This window comes from Ciconia boyciana, chromosome 3 (genome assembly GCF_034638445.1).
Source record: "Ciconia boyciana chromosome 3, ASM3463844v1, whole genome shotgun sequence".
NCBI lineage: Eukaryota > Metazoa > Chordata > Aves > Ciconiiformes > Ciconiidae > Ciconia > Ciconia boyciana.
The window spans coordinates 62,270,587-62,286,369 of NC_132936.1; the positions used below are offsets into that span (position 1 = coordinate 62,270,587).

General features: G+C 40.8%; 1 protein-coding gene across 1 annotated transcript in view; it reads right to left on the minus strand.

The window, feature by feature from the left end:
- The window catches only part of SAMD3 (sterile alpha motif domain containing 3), a 41,068-nt gene that overhangs the window by 10,855 nt on the left and 14,430 nt on the right, over window positions 1-15,783 (minus strand). Inside the window, exons 3-5 of the mRNA XM_072857907.1 lie at window positions 14,480-14,665; window positions 14,087-14,171; window positions 6,903-7,070 (exon numbers count right to left, since the gene is read on the minus strand). Coding sequence (XP_072714008.1) covers window positions 6,903-7,070; window positions 14,087-14,171; window positions 14,480-14,665 — 439 coding nt within the window. The remainder of the gene's footprint in view (window positions 1-6,902; window positions 7,071-14,086; window positions 14,172-14,479; window positions 14,666-15,783) is intronic.

Below are 15,783 nucleotides of genomic sequence, written 5' to 3' on the forward strand. Positions count from 1 at the left end.
TTTTGTAACTTCTTCAGGGTGAGAAGGATCTTTCATAATCTGAATCTTGTGTCTTGATTTTTGAATACTGAAAAGTGGGTCTTGCTATTTATTCTGGAATACATACAGACACAAGGCATCATAAAAACACAGTGTACAGAACAGGTTTTAATACCACTATTGTAAGAGACAGCCCTTTCTCTGTGGTGACTTTCAGGTTCATCATAATGACATTTAGTATGCTGAACACTGGGGCATTTTATAAAAAGAGGAATGCTCAAACCAGGTTATGATCATTAGAAAGTGAAGATTTGCTCAAAAAAACCTGAAACACCCCAGACTGATCTGGAACAAGTCTGAATCTGAAAGGCAGGCAGTAACTTCTGGACACCGCTCAGGACCCACCTTCTTGCCCCAGAGGGTGGGAGAGAACTGAGAAGATATGGCAGTTGTGCCACTTCTCATGTCCAAACAGTAAACACAAAGACAGGTGAAACAGCACGGGCAGGCTGCTTTCATGCAAAATGAGCATGTAACCTACTGCAGCAGGATCCACACTGACTTGTACTCAAATGAGATGTTTAATTAAAGCAGGCTCTGCTTTAATTACACATAATTACCCTTTTGAGCCAGGCAGACACTTTCAGAGCTAGACTTACATGCCAATGCTAACTGCAAACTTTCAAAGCCACGTAAGTCAGTTTATTTCTGACCACAACTGCTTTCTGATTTGTAAACTGCCAAACACACAGCATAAGCAAAATGGGCGAAATCTGTTTTCCTCTACCAAGGGACAACTGTATTTCACACTTTATGTTAACTCACAGAACAATGGAGATACTGAATGACATACATAAGAAGGTGAAGCATAAGACGTACACCAGGAATTTGTGTTTAAAGCTTTTGCTTGGACTCTAAAAGCATTTTAAAATATTAGCTAAGCGACACCACATACTACGTATGCACATCAAAGTTTTAGTGGAAAACAATCACATTACAACAGTACACCCATTGAATGATCATTCATATATGCACACTCACGTTCCGGCTGTGCAGACATTCAAGCACTTGGTTTGGAGACTTTCGATCTTAGAGGAAAAGGGGCTATCACCCTTGCTTCATCTGTGTACAGCATTCAAACTATAGATGGCACCTAATGCTGTACCTGCCAATAGTGCCCCTCAACCACAAGACTCAGCCAAGAGAGTTTCTGCATCTCATGCACAAGTTGTTCATCCTTGGAAAGTTTTACAGACATTTGATTTCTTTGGTTTCCTTTTTCTCTTGCTGATGCCTTTTTTCCCTCCTCATTCCTCCCTTTTTCTCCAGCCATTGCCTCTGAAATCCTATTCTATCCACACTCCTTGAAACCTTGTTTCAAGTTTCTAACTCTTGCAGTGGTGTAATCTCATTGACAAACACGATGTTAGTTATCACCTCAAAGAAAAGCATCTCTCTAGGAAATGACTGACTTGCCTAATTTACCTAATTCGAGGTAAAAGGAACTCCAGCTCACAGGGTAGACATCACTCAATCCTGATTCCTTCTTTCATCAGAAAAGACAATTTCCAGATCATGATGAGCATAAAGCCAACAGGGTAAACTTCTGTGAAGCACCCAAAAGCAGCAACTTTTCCATCACCATTTTTCTCCTCACAATGAGCCCTAGGACCACCCCCAGAGGCTTCAAGCAGACTGCCAGCTTCAGTTATCAGTCTGACTTTGGCAAAAGGCTGTGCAGGCTGAGGAAGGGTAAAGGCAAAAGACAGCACAGATCCTCTGCTTCACCCCATTAAGTGGCTGGCTTCCTTCAACAATTAGCTCCCTTGTGCTGGCTGGTTCAGGGACTGTCCTCTACATCTGCCCTGAACCAGGTGCTTTCTGCAGGTCAAGCCTTCCAGGCCTCGTCATTAAATCTGGCTCTGGGGACCCAAGGTGATCTTAATGCGGATTTTGGCCAAACTCAGGAAGCCCATCACACAGCTTTTCAACAACCCTCCTCCTGTTTAAAGCCAGGAGGCCCATCCATTCTCTCTAAGACAAGCTTGCTCTCTGAGCCTCATTAGTTAAGGGGAAGCCTCAGCCTTATGGCAAGAATGCTCTCACCAGCTTCACCACTCTTGTACTACATGATACCACAAAAACAAGCACACAGGGTGCCGAGCTTCTACCTGGGTACCTCCTGGGCCAGAGGTCTTCTCTGATTTTCATCTGGTCCTCTTGGGAGGGGATTTGCACATTCACCACTTCCAACATTCCTGCTTATCTTCACTGTACAGGAATAATATCAGCAGATGTCCAACTGAATGAATTTAAGTTTCTTCCAGTCTTAGCTTCTCCCAGTCTAAGTACTCACCAAAACATTTCTTATCTCTATGCCATAGCCACAGAAAGGAGATGGCCTGCTGGTGCACCCTTTATAAATTGTTTTCATTATGTTATTCCCAGCTCTGCTGGGTGTGGCAAATATGCCCAGTTATCTGCAAACATCTACCGCTATCTTAACCAACGGCTTGTCAGAGTCTATCTCTCCTTTTCACATCTAACTCCAAATTTACTTGTGTGACAGCTTCAGAGAAGCCCCGATGACCTCACAAACAGGTTGTCATAGGATGTAAGAAATAGGAGGCATTAGAGAGGGACTCTCTCTCTCCACTTTCGTTTAAGATCATGAACTACTAACAGTCTTCTAGCCTGTTATATTCCCTTAAAATTCATCTAACTTAAGATATCTTTGCATAGTCTCTTTGCTGACAGGTTTTCTCATACAACAGCTGGGGTGGATTGAAGGAGCTTGATTCAGTTGCACAGATATAGCTACTTAGTGCCATTTGAGATGTCATAAGGGTATCCCAGAAACCTCTGGAAGTAGCGGAATATGACACAGGACCTATGGATGCCCTTCTGGATTGGCAGGTGGAGCCATGCAGGGTATCTGTGGGCATTTTTATGTCTGTCTTCAGCTAAATGAATTGATTGTGAAGTCACACTTCCCATGGACAGCACAGTTCAAGACTGACAAGATTTCAGAACTTGAAGTTCTGAAAGGGACAATTTGCTCTTTGGTCACCACCCCTGTGATGACTAAGCTAGTGTTTGAACCACATGCTTTCATCATATGGAAGCCAATCACCAGCTCTAACCGCACTTCCCTCTCCATCACCTTTTGCCTTTTGATAATCCTCTGGCCAAAGATGCACACCAAGAGTGTCCTATCTTCCTATTCCTTCTGGCTCCCCCAAGTCTACGGCCTCTCCTGGTACAACTGGCAGGAGGTGCCTGCCTCTCATAGCTGCCTCTCATAGCCTGAAGGACCATAAGCCAAATAATTCCTTAGGGCAGGGGAAGGTTTTTATGGTGCCATTTTGATGCTAAAAACAGAATACGGAGATCAGTCAGAACAAGCCACTGGATGGCTGCCTTTGCAGCAATCCCACCCTGGCTGCAGAGGGGAGACTGCCTTGCCTTTCTTATTTATTTTCAAGGTGCGATCACCCCTCTCAGGGAAAGTACCTTCCATTTGCAGCAGATGAAGGTCATTATCATTACAAAGCACTCTCCCCAGGATTACTGCAGCTCCAGAATATTTGCCTGACTGGAAAATGACTGAGGATTCTCACTCCATAGCCAGAAAATTTGTTAATTAAGAAGGCTTTCCTGATCAAGTTCCGAATATCCCTCAGGCACAGAGGCTCATATTAATGTCTATGTCAGGCACAGTCCAAGCTTCTTTCCAGTGGTGGCTCAACCTGATGAATATTTGTAGGGAGCATCGTTTTAAGCAAAACCTCCTTCGGTGACAGACACCTCCAGCATGGGTTTATGTGCTTATTTATCATCATTTTACAGCCCTGGGCACTGCATTTGCTCAAGACCTTTCCTGTGATGTTAGCCACTCTAAAATGAGTATACTCTTCAATCTTGCTTGAATATAATGCTTTGTGATGAGCAACACATCAACAGATTTTTTTGAAGAAACTGGAGGAGAAAGCCAGATGCTGCATCTGGAAGCAATGCTCTGCATGGGAGGCCAAGTAACACTCGTGCTGTTTGGAGGAGGAATGCCTGCTGGCAGGTAACAGAGCTTGGATAGACCAAGGCGCAGACATCATCGGTGGCTCTGAGCACATCCCAAAACATCACAGGAAGCTTGTCCTGGCAAGCAACCGTTTTTTCACATGATAAAATAGAAAGAGTAGTCAAGGATTTTATAAGTAGTAATAGCTTTATTACTCTTTTTATATGAAAACAAATGCCAGGTATACCTGTGAGGCATTTCCTATTAGTAAATAATTTTTTTATCAGTTTCATACCATTAACAATCCAAGGTTATACTGACACAAAGCACATTTGACAGAGTTACATCTTACAACTGTTCAGAAACTAAAGCTCAATATAGAAGTCAGCTGTGTGGCTGGTAAGTAGGTCATCTGTTGGGAACAGATGTGCTCTTTCATCTGCACTGCTTGCCAGTTGGCTTTGACCTATAATGCCCTAAATATCCTACTCTGCCTATCTAAGGCAGAGTGTGGAGACACAAAGGGGCTAGGAATCCTTGACTGATTATTCACCAAAGATCTCCTTAACCTGGAACTCATTTCCCACCCTTTTACCTCAAATAATCCTGATGTGTTGGCTTCTAGTCCACGCAAGGCTGATCTGTTCTTCCAGACTTGGAAAACGGAAGGCGGCAAGGGTATCTGGCTAATGATAATTTGAAAAGCATTTGGTCTTGCCTGTGGTATTGGCTTCTAGACCAAAAATTTATTTTTTGAGGCTAAGACTCTTTGTTTAGCAGTTTAAATTTATCACAAAGTAGTTAGTGCCAAGGATTAGCAGAAAGGTGCCTTTATGTGTGTTCTCAAATACACAAAATTAACCCCCACACACTGCATTTGTTTAAAAGAATGACAAACAAACATCTCGTTCAGCTGCATATATTTAGGATCTCAGATGTAATAGATATAATTTAGGATCTCACAGCCAGACATACCTGCTTTCAATGTAGAAACACATTTAAAACTAAGAAAGGTATGATTCCCTCAGTTTTGTGGGACTCATTCTTAAGCCTTAGGCTTAAGGCTCCACAAGTGTTAATTCTTGCATTTATATCTCCCTGCTGTTTAGGATACAGGAAAAATAAGAGAAATAAATTAAAAGTTGTTCAGGGAGACTCAGCACCCTCTTGCCTCCTTTCAGTTTAACCCTTATTTGCTTACAACATTAAGGCTAGCAGAAAATGCCTAGGACTTTAGAAAAGGTGGAACATACTTCTTCTTCTTCAATTTCTAAAGCAAACAAGGAATGACTAGTGATGGCCTTGGGCAATGCAGTCAAAAAGAGTGGTGATTCCTAATTTACAGATACACAGCGCAGTGCAGTTACACCTTCTCTACAGACACGTGAAGTCGAGCACGCAGTCCCTAGAGGATCACTGCAAAAGCCCTTCTCAACTAGCTGATGTGACAGAAGAGACCCACATTTGCCCTTTCCAAGCATTAGCAGATAAAGGATGGCTAACTCTTCATGCGTGCACAAAACCAGGAGCCTGTCATTTCTCCTTTAGCACATGCAAGACTGTTTATTGTTTTGCATCCAAATTAGAGCTTTCTTACTTCACACATTCTGCAAACATTTCAACTAAAGCAGGCAAAAAGAGGGAAGTGTTTATTCCTGCATACATTAATCAAAAGGGGATAAACAGAAATTACTGAAGCTTCTAAAAAAAACCCCAAACAAACAACAAAAACACCAAAAAGCCAAAACCAAACCAAAACATATATCTGCTTTTTGGGTAGAAAACCACAGCTACCTTCAAATGCAAGGGCAATCTGTGCAGAAATGCATCCAGTAAGCCACTCTTGCTGCCCTAAAGGCTTGTGTCTGGTAAACAGCAGGATGGACATATGTAAACTGAAGTCAAATATCTGCTTACGTATCTTCTTTATCACATTCTTATAATTGTTTAAATTTTACCACATTCTAATTGCAGCACTGGAGGAAGTGTGAGGAGCGTTGGCAAAGCATAACTGAAACCTTAATGTATTTATGAAAGTGTATAAGTTAATTAGTATGCTTCAAACACTTACTGGACAGTGATAGCTCTCTGAATTCTCTAACTGAAGGGAAACACAGCAACTGCATGCATACATTCATAAGCATCCCTATGTATATCACACACCAACACAAACAGCTTTTACATAACAAAGTGCAATGTGACAGTAGGATATAGCCATTTGCTACCAGCTCAAATATCACTTTGCATTCTTATTTCTACAGAGGTTTCAGCTCTTAAGACATAAGCCTCTCTTGTTTTTCACTCTAACTGGAAGTGTATAACCTAAAGCAGAATGGGAATATTGCATTTAAAAAAAAGACAGAATTTTATGTCCAACTGGCAACAATCATAGAATAGTTTGGGTTGGAAGGGACCTTTAAAGGTCATCTAGTCCAACCCCCCTGCCATGAGCAGGGACATCTTCAACTAGATCAGGTTGCTCAGAGCCCCGTCCAGCCTGACCTTGAATGTTTCCAGGGATGGGGCATCTACCACCTCTCTGGGCAACCTGTTCCACTGTTTCACCACCCTTTTCTTCCTTATATCTAGTCTAAATCTACCCTCTTTTAGTTTAAAACCATTACCCCTTGTCCTATCACAACAGGCCCTGCTAAAACAACTCTAAATGACAACAAATGTGCAAGGCATCCATATCAGGTTCAGCTCCACTGTTGATACTTAGTTATCCAAAAAGGAAAAAAAAATCAAGGGTCTGGCTATAGGACAAACTCTATACAAAATGAGTTTAAATAGGATGAGATCACTTTGTGGCTGGTGATCCCTGTGGACCTCTTTACTGGCTGGTGACCTTACCGTCAGCAGAGGAGCTGACACAGAACTCAGTTAAGCACCAAAAAAATCTTACCTCTACCTCCACCTGGACATCATCAGGTTTGTTTTCAGCAAATGAAGATTTCCTGGTCTGTCCTCGCCTGTGGCCAAACTTGCACTTGTTCCTCAGGACTTGCTCATCATCTTCAATGGGTCTCCGCACATATTTGAAACGATCTTTAAGGGCCCGTTTCCATAGCAACTGCATGGGGAAAAAAAAATCTGTCATTACCAGTATCTTTCAAGAATTTGCCCCATTCCTAAAGCAGGTCACTTTGTTTTATCTAACTCTATTTTATAAAAAAAGTGTTTGCCACTAAGCAGAAAAAAGACTTGTAGGGTGGCATCAGCATACCGGTGGCTTCAAGACTGAAGGAAACACAAGCACCTGTGGTATACAACTCTATGGCAACTAAACAGCAGGGCTACTGGCACTGGCGTGGTTCATTAAGGATGACAGTAATTGAACCTAAGGGTTAGATTTATCCAATATAACCAGGGCTGTCAGTGAAACCGCAGTTTGCTTTCCTTTTCTCAGCTCTACTTTTGGATGCTCCATTGACGACATCAGGTCATGAAACTACACAGTGAATCAGATCAGTTCACTGATGCCACAGAAAACTAATGGTGGGGGTTGTTTTTTGACTAGTTATTTTTCCCCTGCCTCTGAGTGGTTGTGCAGTTGTATGATTATTGTGCCTAACACAAGGGAGCAGGAAAGACATGATGGGATGCTCCCTTTTGCCCAAAGCCTACAGTTACCCTGGATCAAGTGTATTATTAAACTCAATTCAAAATTGCTAAATTAAAACGATCACTTAAGTAGGTCCTAGCGTTTGTGAGACTTCTCAAGTCACGCAAATTGCAACTTTTAAAGGCAGTTCTGCACTGCAAGTGGATGCAGTCCCTGTTTAATGGAGCCACTCATCACTCCTCCTTATGGACAGACGGCTGTTTACCTGCAGTCCCCGGCTGCACATCCCGTGGCGGGACCTAGCCATGCTAACTACCGACACGCAGGGAAGCAGTTACTGAGCCAAGGTTGCTAAACATGTCTGCAGGCAAACCCTGCAGTTGTGAATATTGAAAATGGTTTGTCAGATCCTCAAAAGCAACTGTGTATTTCAGTTATTGAAGGTTTTCAGCAGTCAGAGAGAACAAAAATTAGAAAAGTGACTGTAAGTGACAGGACGTGGCAAGAGAGATTCAAATAGCTGTTACTTCATTTTCTAAAATTGACTCCAATACTATACTCACTCACTACTATACTCAAGCCTGTACTCACTGACATACTAAAACACAATATAAACAGAAGAATGATTACACCAGATTTCTTACCAAAATGATGTCCTTTATTAGTCAAGGTCATATGACTCTAGGGGTTAACTTTGATGTAAACCAGAACTCAGTGAAAGTAGACTAAGTAGTACAGTATCTTTGCAGCGAGTCTGACATGCCTGCCTTTCTCACCCATGGGACCAAATGGGCGAGTCTCTTAAAAGTCAGCGGCAAAGGCAGTGTGACCTTGCCCTTCTCCTGCTGAAAATACTGCTCCCACCTCCCTAGGGTACTAGCTGACTTACAGGTCCTCAATCCTAAAAGCACGAGCTCCATGAATGGTGAAAAATGAGAGCGGAAGAGCTACGAGAATACAGCCCCTGTGGCATCTACTTCAGCCCTTCTTGGGCAGAGCGGGGCCAGCCGGGGTAGGTGCCCTTCCCAGGGGGACATTTTCTGCCACCCACCTACAGCTCTTACAGAAGTATCCTCTCACTGCCAGTCACATGTGAGCATCTGAGAACTGGAAGGAAAACAAACCCATTTGCGTTTCTAGTATGTAAACTTCAGACTTAGGATTCTGCCAGAACAGGAATCACATCGTCACCAACCTAAACGTAACAATTAGAAATGGAGCACAACTGCTCACCTGGTCTTCTCACAAGGCATACATACAGCCTCGATTTGAGTATTACACCGTAGCACTGTTTTCAAAAGCAGTAAGGTGACCACATGCCTTGAAAAAGTCCTACTTGCTATCCACTTGCACTATTAAGGTTCCTAAATATGTTTATAATTCTGGCCCTATGCATTTACATTTTGATGCAAATACCCCAACTTTATATGCCTAGCAAAATTTATTTGTAACATTGTTATTTTAAGGCTGTTGAGAAGCAAACAAAAACCTTAGCTTAATGCTTTTCTGAAGTGTTTAACAGATGTTAAAATATTTTAAAACATGATCATTCCAGAATATATTAGCAGCTGACAATTTAAATATCCCCTTAGCTGAGTTTTGCACAGTTTCTTTCTTTTGAAAACCTTTGTTTGGCTAGAAGACATTTTTGCTTATTCTTCCACATGAAAGAATATGCTGACACCTGTACAGAGCTTTAAATACCCCTCAGAGTTCAAAACATTCAGCTGTTTCATCCTCCTGTCCTCAGATAAATTAAGAGTTTTAACTAAATGTATTTCTATAATAGGATTCTCATAAGCTTAGCCAAGTCCCTTCTCACATACCTATTTCATGAATGAGACTGGGAGCACATACATTTATGTGGTTTCCCTAGCGGGTAATGCATCTTCTAAAAAGGATGCTTTTGTTACCATTTTTGAGCTGGTAACTTTATTTTCTACTAATTCCCGCCCCAAAAAAAGGCCAAACCACCCCAGGAAGGTTTACAATGCTTGTAAGGGAGCAGAAGGATTAGTCTGTGTCTATCCGACATAAGAGGGAAAGGATTACATGCAGATTAAAAGCAGTAATTTCCTAGCGAATAATCATTTTGTGTGCAGCAGTTACATAAATCAGGCATGTCAGCACTGGGATCCCGGGCTTCACCGGCATCACGGCACCGCTCAACAGCCCCGAGCTCAAGGGAGCCGCTTACGCGCAGCCCGCGGGCGAGCAGTGCGGATGGGAGCACCCTCTCTTCTCCTTCCTCATGTACGGTTGTCTTGAAATCATATGATTTTCAATTGTTGGCTGAAATGAAACAAGAAGGGCAGTGACTCTTTCCAAATGGTTGGCTGTAACCCTTGTAAAAGGAATAAATACAAAGAGAATAGGATCTTGCAAGTGGTCAAGAAACAGCGTCATGCCAATTTTCTTTTGACTGCTGCGACTATGACCTTGGCTTTTTCTATATAACCTATTTGTCTGTAACTACTTACAAATGTTGCATTGGTTACATTATAGATCGGAAATCTAATAATCTATTTCATGATTAAATGGAGATTCTTTTTTTTTTTTTTTTTTTTTAAAGTGTTGTATGGGTTACCTTAGGATAACGTTCTTTAAGTAGAATAAAACATCATGGGAAAAATTTCTTAGGTAAACACCTTAAAGCACATCTTTCCAAAAGCTAATCTTGGAACAGGGTGGGGAAATTGATTTTATTCCAAGTGCTCCATGGACCTCTTAAATGAGTTTCGCTTTTAGCATAAAATTATTTAATTTTTTAAATTATTATTTAGGATTTCAGATAATTCTTTCTTAATTCCTGCCTCTACAGTGACCTAGTAAATAACCTTCTTTTTAAAGTCATACTATATAAGTAGCTTATTCGTAACCTTATTTTTAAACTTATTCATTTAGGATCATTACCATCATTCAGACTATATTCCATTAGACAAGGGCCAGTGGCACAGAAACATATTTTTCTCTACTGCAAAATTAAATAGGAAACCTTTTAACCAAGAAAATAGAATTATGGATAATCTACTAACAAATCTTGAAACACTAAACCTTTAATGACCTCTCATTGCAACAGTATGAGATTGAAAATACTGGACTATGTTTCTACATAATGCACACATTGTTTAAATCACTCGTTTAAAATAGTTTGGAGTTGTAAATAAAGTGTCCAGTATTTTTTTTTTTTTTTTTGGGGGGGTGGGGGTGGGGGTGGGGGCAGGGGGCGGGAAGGGAAGGAATGTTCAAAGTTTTGCAAATAAATTTTTCCCTGCCATGAAAATACTGGTGTGAATTTAGGTGCTCTTAGGTTTGGGTTTTTGTTGTTGTTCCTCTATGTTTTCCAGCAGATCTTTCCCCTTTACAATTTTCCAAGCCATTTCATTTCCATGAAAATGTTGCATCGAAAGTGCTGACATTTCCAATTCAAAGTTTCTCCAAGTCTTTCATTACATCAAGTTCTTTACATTCTGATTTTCTGTTCTTGGTCAGAAGAAAAAGCTAATTCTGGAACCTCAAGATCTCTCATGAGCTTTCCCTTCTCTCAGCCAGAATGCCCCATAGACTGCCCCTGCCCACCCACACCATGCACAGGCATGCATACTGGCCGTGGAAGAACCCAGAACAGTTTCCACTGCACCCTTCCAGCGGACAAGACATCCTGGTGTCATCACATTTCTGGTGAAGGGCTCCAAGCCATAAGACTTTTGAGTTAAAAATAAAATCACACTGCTGACAGACCTGAGACAGATCTCATCAAGGACTACTGCAGCCTTCTGCAGATCCCAGCAGATGCTGCGGCTGCTCCTCCACCCCAAAGGGTAAGCAACTGCTTTGCTTTTAAGCATGGATTTAGAGTTTAACTGAACCTAGGAACTGAGGCATAGCACAGCAATAAATAAAGAGCAATAAATTAACATCATTAACAATACAGTAGGATAGAGCATTTTGCACGGCAGAAAGGAAAACATCCGATGGCAGAAGTGAGCTCCAGCATGCCAGAGGGAATGCAAAACAGCACTCCAAACTATGTTCAGCCCTTCTGGTTTTTGAAATGTGTGCAACTCTTCTAATTTCTTGTCAAAGTTACAGGAAGAAGGAAGTCCAAATACTTGAAAACATGTTTGCGGGTAATCTAAATAAACTCAGGTAACTTTATTAATCTACCAGTCCTGGAACCATTATTCTCAGAGGCCTGCCAAACTGAATTGCCATGTTTGGTGTGTTCCTTTCTCCAGCCTTACAACACACCAAAAGGAGGGGGTTATCTATCAGACATGGACATCTGTGTACAGCTGGTCACCCGAGGCTCCCTTTGGAGACCACAGAAAGAAACAAGAACTTCCATAGTGCTATTCCTCCCTTCCCAATGTAGGCACCAAAAAAACACATTATATGAACTGCATCTCCAGAAGTTTATGAATACATTATTTAATAAACGAATGCAACTAGCATTTTTGCTTAAAATACTACTCTCATGTTACAGTGTTCCTTTTCTACATTTAGCTATCAGTCTCCAAATAGTTTTCTGCTTTACCTCCGAGTTATTTTATTGATTATAGTTTTCTTAAATACTTTCAATGTACTATTCAAAAGTTGTAGTAACTGTCTAATTATTATAGATAAACAAGTTTAAGGTATTCAAAACCTCTCAGTAAGTAATATTTTACATCTTACAAGACCTGTGATTCAGTACTATTATAAGGAATAGCAAGCAGCAATTCTTAGTGTCCCGTGCTAGTCTGACGTAATTTTAAAAGAAAAGCCTACAAAAACTTTACTTTTTTGAGCTGCTGAAGACACTTTTTCTGAGAAAAGCTGAAAGAATGGTGGTTAGCCAATTTTTTGTTGTTCATTTGTTGCTTAAAGGTATATGAATTCAGTTTTACTGCAAGCCTCATGATAAGTAGCTGGGCATATGTTGTAGAGTTTGTTTTAAGCTGTTGCAACACACAACTAACTCAGATCAAGAAAAAAAAGAAATATTTATAGCCTTTATGATTGTGAAGGAAGAACAGAATGTCTAACAGTAGGGCCAATAAAAATAGTAATTAATCCTCACCCTCTCCTCCAAACTTAAGTATGCAGACATACACCTTTAGTGCATTTTTTCCTGCCTCAAGCAATGGAGAGGGGCTGGCTCAGAAGCATTAGACTAGCGGTATTGCAAACTGCTAATTCCAGCTTCCTCGCTTACTGGTGGTTTCTTCCAGATAGGCTTTCTAGTAAGCATGAGAGAAATATCAAAAGATAAAGAACAACTCTGAAGTTTCTGCCCCATCACGCAACTTCTGCCCACACCAATTCTGGGATCAATCTGGGAAGCGATGAGCCATTTCCCAAAGAATGGAGTTATAAGTAGTTTCACTCAGTCTATGGTCCTGCTGCAATGAAAGCCCTTTGAAAACCTAGCTTAAGAACCTCTGTTTAAAAACAGTTTTTAAAAGTTAAAGGCTGTAAAAAGGTCTTCAAGACCTGCCCAGAATGTCATTCCGGCTCCCCTTCACAAAGGGAGCTGGATGAAGCTGTAGCATTACCCAGGACCCTGGCTGGGGACCCCCACTGCGGTATTCAGAGAAGAATCCTGATTGAAACTAAGGGTGGACCGAAGCTCTCTGATCCTTCTGCTCCCTCTCTCCTTTCTGAGATGTGTTTGTTTTCTTTAGTCCCTTCCCTCCTACAATGCCTGGGCTCAGGGGAGAACTAGAATAGCTACCACTTAATCCTCACTTTTTTTTATTCTCAAAATTATTTTGCTTTCTGCAGTAACCGTACACGAGATATATATTTATATACATTTAAAGCTAACAATCCCCACTGAGTCTCACAAGCTTTTACAAGATGCTATAAAAGTATCACATGGCGAAGCAATGATGTGAAGTCAAAAGGTGAACACTGTCCTCCGAGACCACAGATACGTATTCTGGGTCACAAGAGTGAAAAAATGTAGTTCAAATTTAAGTCATCTCCTTTCATTGCTTTCTGTTATAACCCCACTGCCATCCCAACCAGTGTTTTTAAATATTTTTTTTTTAATTAGGCCTAGATTCCCGACATACCTAAACCAGTAGTATTACTACATGTTGTAGCTAGATGTCTAACACACAAGTGATTATAACGCATTGCAAGAGCCTCAGTCATATGTTGGTCCTCATACAATTTTCTAAAGGCTTAGCTTCTTTGTTTTTAAAAATAAAAATAAGTCACATTTACTTAAATTTATCCTTTGGGGGAAATCAATCCAGAAAGAAACTGTACCCAACAAGCAACCAGGGACTTGATGCACAGGTCTGCATGATCTCACAGTGGCTTTGAGGAACGGCTGTGACTGGATTAATCTTTAATTAATGTAATGAATTAAGAATGTGATTTGCCAAACGTGTCAAAGTGAAGCTTACAGCTCCGAATAGAGTCAGTATGTAAGAAATTGATATTGATTTCCTCTGAACTAGGTTATTTTCTTGTGATCGATTACATGGAAAAGTAAAAATTATTTCCTTATGTTTCAATTTTACAATACTTACAAAGCCATTCCCATCTTCATCGAGGAATGGGTATGCCTGCAGTAGAGCATTGACAACAATGTTATATTGCTGACTGTTTGGATACCTGTGCAAACAAAATGGAGATGTAAAAGAAATAGTGGGTATTCTAGACAGTATTAGACACCATCTGGAATCTATACTGATATACATTAAACTGACTGTTTCTAAGACTATTGATTCCCCTCCAAATAGCAAAGGGAATAGCTTTAAGATTTGCATGAAATCTCCCTGTTGGACTTGAACAGGTTTTGGGCCCTTAGCCTCCTCTATTTACGCAAGCATATTAAAGACAATGGCTTTACATCCATTTGAAAATTTACTTCTGCAGCCAATAGGTACTGCCCCCAAATAAATCTAACGATGTTTACTCACAGTGATCCTTCTAGGTATTTTGTCATGTCTGCTTGCAAAAATTCAATAATCCTTATTCTCACACTGTGATCAGGGCATTTTTTTTCTGCTAATATGCACATGACATCGTAAGGGAAGTCTGGCAAAGCATAAGAACTTGTCCACTGCAACGTCTTGTATCTTGCAAAAAATGATTTCAGATTTTTTCTGTAAAAGAGAAGATTATATCATCATGATCACATCCTTCTTCTATGGGAATGCAGGCAAGAAAGAAAGAAAAATGCAAGCAAAAACTCAAAGCAAAGTTATTGCTATAGAAATTTGAGGCTTGCTTTCTACATAAAGAATACCTACAAAAGCTGCAATCGAAACATATGGGGTTAAAACCAGATGTCAAATGTGAAATATTTTAACCAGCAGACACTAGAAAGTGGTCACTAACTGAAAGCAGAAGGCAGAGCGGAAGAAGTCACTGGGGACTTGCTACTGTTGCAAAATAACTTTATCTGTCATCATTTATAATGTGTTTCCTACCAGTTCTGCTAACTTATGAGTAAGAGTAAGCAAACAGCTTAATTGAGTAAAATACTATACACGACATTAGCTAAGACTGTCCTCCCAAAGAGGAAGGCAGCGAAGGGATGAAGGCAGTTCTCAGCACACAGATGAAGGCAGGTACCAGCTCAGTGGCTGGAAACAGAGCAGACACAGCCCCCAGATACCCACAGCTCCCGTCCCAAGAAGGCCATCGGCGCTATTTACAAGTGTCACACCCCAGCTGGGGTGAGCCCCAGGCAGGATATCACCACTGACTACCCAAGTGCTTCCCACCTCCAGCGAGCCTGCCAAACCCTAATTCTGAAGGAATACAGGGAAAAGCAGAGATAAATTGACCTGGAAGTCAATCAAGAGCCACCTAAAAGGTGGAGTGGTTCTGGCAGCCCTAGACAGCTTCCCCGTCATAGTAGTCCAGACCCAATAAAGAAATTTCAAATGAGAGGTGCCAAAGACAACTAAAGAGTCCTGTTACGTATGTGGTATCACTGCAATTTGTTTGCTTTAATTTAAATTGCAGAGAGGAATTTGGAAACAACTACCAGACTTTTAAAAGAATTTTTTAAATAAAATGCTTTCATTATAGATTACAAATGTAGATGCTTACATGGTATAAATATACAAAGATCTATATCTGAATTAATCATCTGCACTCCCTTTATATTCACTAAGGAGAGATAAACACCACTGAAGGATGACAGAACAACAAGACGACATCTAAATCAGACCAGATGTTCTCTCTCATCTATTTCTCTCCACTAATTATGAAG